Here is a 4,383-nt window from a genome sequence, read left to right on the forward strand (position 1 = left end):
CACAGACTAGGTTATTGAATTTGAACTTAACCTTAACTTTCAAACAAGTACTTTGTAATTTATTGATCTATATTTTGCTGGAACAACATGGGAGCTAACTTTAGTGTGAGGCCAAAGTATCATATGAAAGAAAAGATGAGCTACAGGGGTACACAGCAATGAGGTAGTTAAAACCCAAAGTTCTCATCTGGGAACACCAGCGATTTCACTAAAGTCACTGTTCCAAAGAAGCACAGAAGGGACACCAGCCAAAAACAAGGTTCTCTCTCTCTTCCTCCCCCACCCCGCTTTCTCCTTCTGCCTCTCTCACCTCCCACCTCTGTTTCTGTCTGTCTCTATCTCTCTCTGCGTGCGTGCACACACACACTTATCTACAAAAAATTAAGGGGATCTTCAATATTTCTTAAACGCTTAAAAGTTACAGAATTTGGAAGTCATCTAACTATTTCAGTGGGCAAGGCTACCAGCGTGACCCTCCTGCCCCAAGACACAATTACATGAGCAGAGGTCGTCATTATGCAGTGAGAACATCATCGCATGAGGTGGCTGGTCTGCTGGGAGAGAGAGTAAGTACTGCTTGCAACAACAGTCAGCAAATATTGGTGTTCTCAGCATTTTGTTGGGTCCGTGGTTCAAATCAAAGCAGCTACGGTCTGGGCAGTGGGAGGTGGTGCACTTCGAGGAAGGCCACGTTCACACCTCCCCTGAGTATATGTATACTCGGACTACAGCTCCAAATACTTCACAGGAGAGGGGCTTTGCCACGGCAGCCTGGATGAAAGGAAAGGAGGAGACTAGTGCTTGTCTTGAAGCTCACATAGCTGTGTGGTTTTTACACAGATGTGTGTTTTGTGTGGAGGGTCTTCGGATGCCATCAACTTGGCTGCTGCCTACGCACACCAGGCAGGGAAACCTAAACCTTAATTACTGTGTCTCCCATGATGGAAGTAACCCTGATCTATATCATTTTCCCCCACATTTTTTCTGCTTCTGTGTTTAAAAATAAAATCATGGAATCCCTCAAGATGAAAGCCGCTATGATAGTGGATGACCCAACACCCTCTTTTAGGAATAAATTTTATAAAGAGATGATAATAGGTTAACACCTGCAGAGATTATTAAATGTAGGCCACTGTTCTAAGTGACTTACTATTTCTTTTAATTTTCACACACCACCGTTCAAGCTAGATGCTTTTATTATCTTTATTTTACAGGTTGGGAAACTGAGGCACAGAGAAGCTATGTGACGGATCCAACACCACCCAGGTGGAGGTGAAGTAGGGTTTCTAACTCAGGCAGTTCAGTTCTGGAGCCCACACGCTGTAGACAGCAAGGTAGTAAGTAAGCATATGGAACAACACACTGATGGACCTTCAAAAGCAGTGGGTGAGAAGGAAGGAAAAAGAAAATGTCACAAGAAGATAAACACCATTAGGTGTTGGGTGGTAGGTGGAATCCTCTCTGTTCAGAGAAAAGTCATTTGGAAAACAGTAGCTAGAGGAAATAGCTTTTTAATTTGTCCTCTAGATACAAAAAGAAGCCCAGTGACTTGGTGAACTTTAGAGCAGGGGCTCTTAACATCCATTATAGGGGCCTTTAGAAAGCGGTGAAAGTGTTCCACTTAGAAAACACACTCACATGTATGCACTCGCATGTTTCAGGTGACATGGTCTGAAGGTTTACGAACTTCTTAAAGTTCACTTATACCAAGTCTTCGCCTTTAGAACTCCTGCCTCATAACAGTGGATTTGTGATTTTGATTAGTCTCTTCCATAACCATTTTGACTATGCTTGTCTAAGTCCTTCCCTGTGCCCCTAGTACCTTGTAGCCCAATATTACATCTGGCAATGCGCTGGCATAGGCTGAAACAAATTCTTTCTAGTCTATTTTAAGGGGGAAGCATTCATTTAGGGACTAAATTTCAGAGGTCTATACATCTCTTAAATTAGCATTCATTATGTGTTTTTATGTGTATGTGTATGTGTATGTATTATGTGTATTTATTAAATCCTTTTTAGCGATCCTAAGTATTCTCAACTCGATGATTTTTCCATAGTATACGAGGTTTTGGGCAAGTCTGTGCAGAAGAAAGGATATTAGAGCAAGATCTGAGCAAAGGAGAAAGTAAGCATTTTGTTTCTGACTTGTGGCCAAAACTTTCCATCCTAGGCCATGCCAGGTGCAACTACTCTGTCCCCCAACTAGTAATGGTACTTTTTCCAAAACACATCTGACTACTTAGCACTTCCTACTAAGGTGCACAGAGCTCCAGGGGCTTCCCACTCATTGTCCACAGATTGAAGATAAAACTCCTCGAGGAGTTTTATTAACTCTCCAAAGCTTCCCAATCTAGCTCCCGTAGAATTTGTCCAACTTCTCTCATCCTCCTTTCTTCTCTCTGAGCTCCCCTCAGATCATGGACAGACCACGTTTCTGCACCTTGGCACGTCGAGGGCCCTCACACAGAACAATCTCTCCCCTTTACTGCACCTTTCATGTTATCATTTCAGAGCTTTTACATTACTGTAATAACCATAAAATTAAAAATAAACACACAATGTGTCACGTCGCAAGTGTAAGTTCAGACCCTTTGAATTATACAGGGTATCCCTGCCATTTACCTAGCTCATTTATCCTCATCCTCCATGATCCTGAGGGACCCGGCCTTGAAAATCCTTACTTTTCTTCGCTAATGTTCCTTCAATAGTCTTGGCACTTTTAAACTATAGAGTATCAATGGACAAAGAATTGTTTCTGTCATTTTACAGGTGCCTTTCTTATTAAAATCATTTAATATTTAATCATTTCTTATTAAAATCATTTAATCATTTCTTATTAAAATAATTCTCTACCTTGCATTCTCCCACCCAGCACAAATTGAGGTTATACCTTATTAGAAAAACTTGGTTTAATGTTATCACTTTGATTTCTTTTTTTTTTTCATTTTATAATTCCTACATACGCATAGCACGGAAGAAAAAATTACTTTCATACTTCTGGATAGGAGTGCAATATCATGCCTTCTCAGCAGCTTCTAAATCAAAACTTAAATTCCAACCTCATCTTGAATTATTAGAAACATCATGAACTATTTCATATACTCACTCACAGAATATAGAGGTAAAGCTTCTAATTGTTCCTGATCACAGTTCTTTCTAAAATGAAGTGCTTAATTATGCTTTTATTCTGAGAAAAATCATAAGATAAAAACATACATGTTAACTTTTTATTTCTATTTTGCTATAACATGGATTTGAAATCTTAACTTAAACACACATTCCCTGACAATGACTAACATTTGTGGCTTTCACCCTCTTCAACACATACACAATTCTCTCTTAACGGCCTGTGGAAAATAGACAAGGTTACTCACAGCCTGATTTTCTATTTCCCTAATGCTTTCCTCTCCGGCTGGTAATTCATTACCACTAGAAAGTCATCTGTGAAATCATTATCTATAGTCTTCAGCAACGGGGCAGGGATCCACCTTCAAGGGCAGTACAAACCTTTATTTGTCACTTCCCAGGCAACTTCAAAGAGCAGCAAATCCTCCACGGGAAGTTCTTCAACTTCCCACTGGGGAAGTCCACCCAGGGAGGTCACAGACAGGGATCGGCCACGGAGCATTCTTTTTCTTTCTTTCGAGACTTCTGTGAATCCCTGTTTTAATTAGTTGTAATCCCAGGAGAGGTGCACTTAGAGCTGTGAAAGTTTAGAGCTGGTAGTTATTAGGCTTTGGGAACTTCTTACAAGAATAAACTAGCAGAGAGAAATCTTATGCACTTCCCAGAGAATTCCTGGTTGAAGGAGGAATTTTCAGGTCCTCTTTTCAGTATTTCTATGCAGGTCCAGTAAGGACAGTATCTATCCAATCAGTATGTAGCCAAACAACCAGAGTAGTCAAAAGTAAAATCTCTACTTCAGGGCATAGCCAGGGACCTCCTGGAATAGGCTGAGCGGGACCCAAGTTCAGCCTTTTTAGCCCTTGACCTTTGACCAAACTCCTACACTCATACAGTCACCAATGCTTATTTCACCATTTCCAAAGTAATTCAATATTAGCAAGACCTCTCATAAAGTGCACAGACCTCTTTAGATTATACAGAGAATCAATTTGGACATGTTTTTATGCTTTAATTCTACTTAGATTTTGTTAAGTATTCTTTCTTTGGATTCTTATTTCTAGAGATTTTTTAAAATACCCTATTTTACTTACAAATTGCATTGTGATGATAGATCTTGATCCCCCTTTTCTTAATGAGTTTTCTGAAATTTCTTCCTATGAAAAAGCATAAATATGAGTATGTCTTTGGGTATAGCAGGTAAAGAATGTGATTTTGATGATCAATAGTAATCAATTCATAATTTTAATGGGGTAGTAG

General features: G+C 39.8%; 1 protein-coding gene across 1 annotated transcript in view; it reads right to left on the reverse strand.

The window, feature by feature from the left end:
* The window catches only part of GYS2 (glycogen synthase 2), a 57,514-nt gene extending 53,565 nt beyond the window's left edge, over positions 1 to 3,949 (reverse strand). The window contains exon 1 of the mRNA XM_003792450.3: positions 3,508 to 3,949. Coding sequence (XP_003792498.1) covers positions 3,508 to 3,628 — 121 coding nt within the window. The 5' untranslated portion in view covers positions 3,629 to 3,949. The remainder of the gene's footprint in view (positions 1 to 3,507) is intronic.
* Between the last annotated feature and the right edge of the window lie 434 nt (positions 3,950 to 4,383).

Source organism: Otolemur garnettii, unplaced genomic scaffold (assembly GCF_000181295.1).
Source record: "Otolemur garnettii isolate 467f Iridium unplaced genomic scaffold, OtoGar3 scaffold00057, whole genome shotgun sequence".
Classification (NCBI taxonomy): Eukaryota; Metazoa; Chordata; class Mammalia; order Primates; family Galagidae; genus Otolemur; species Otolemur garnettii.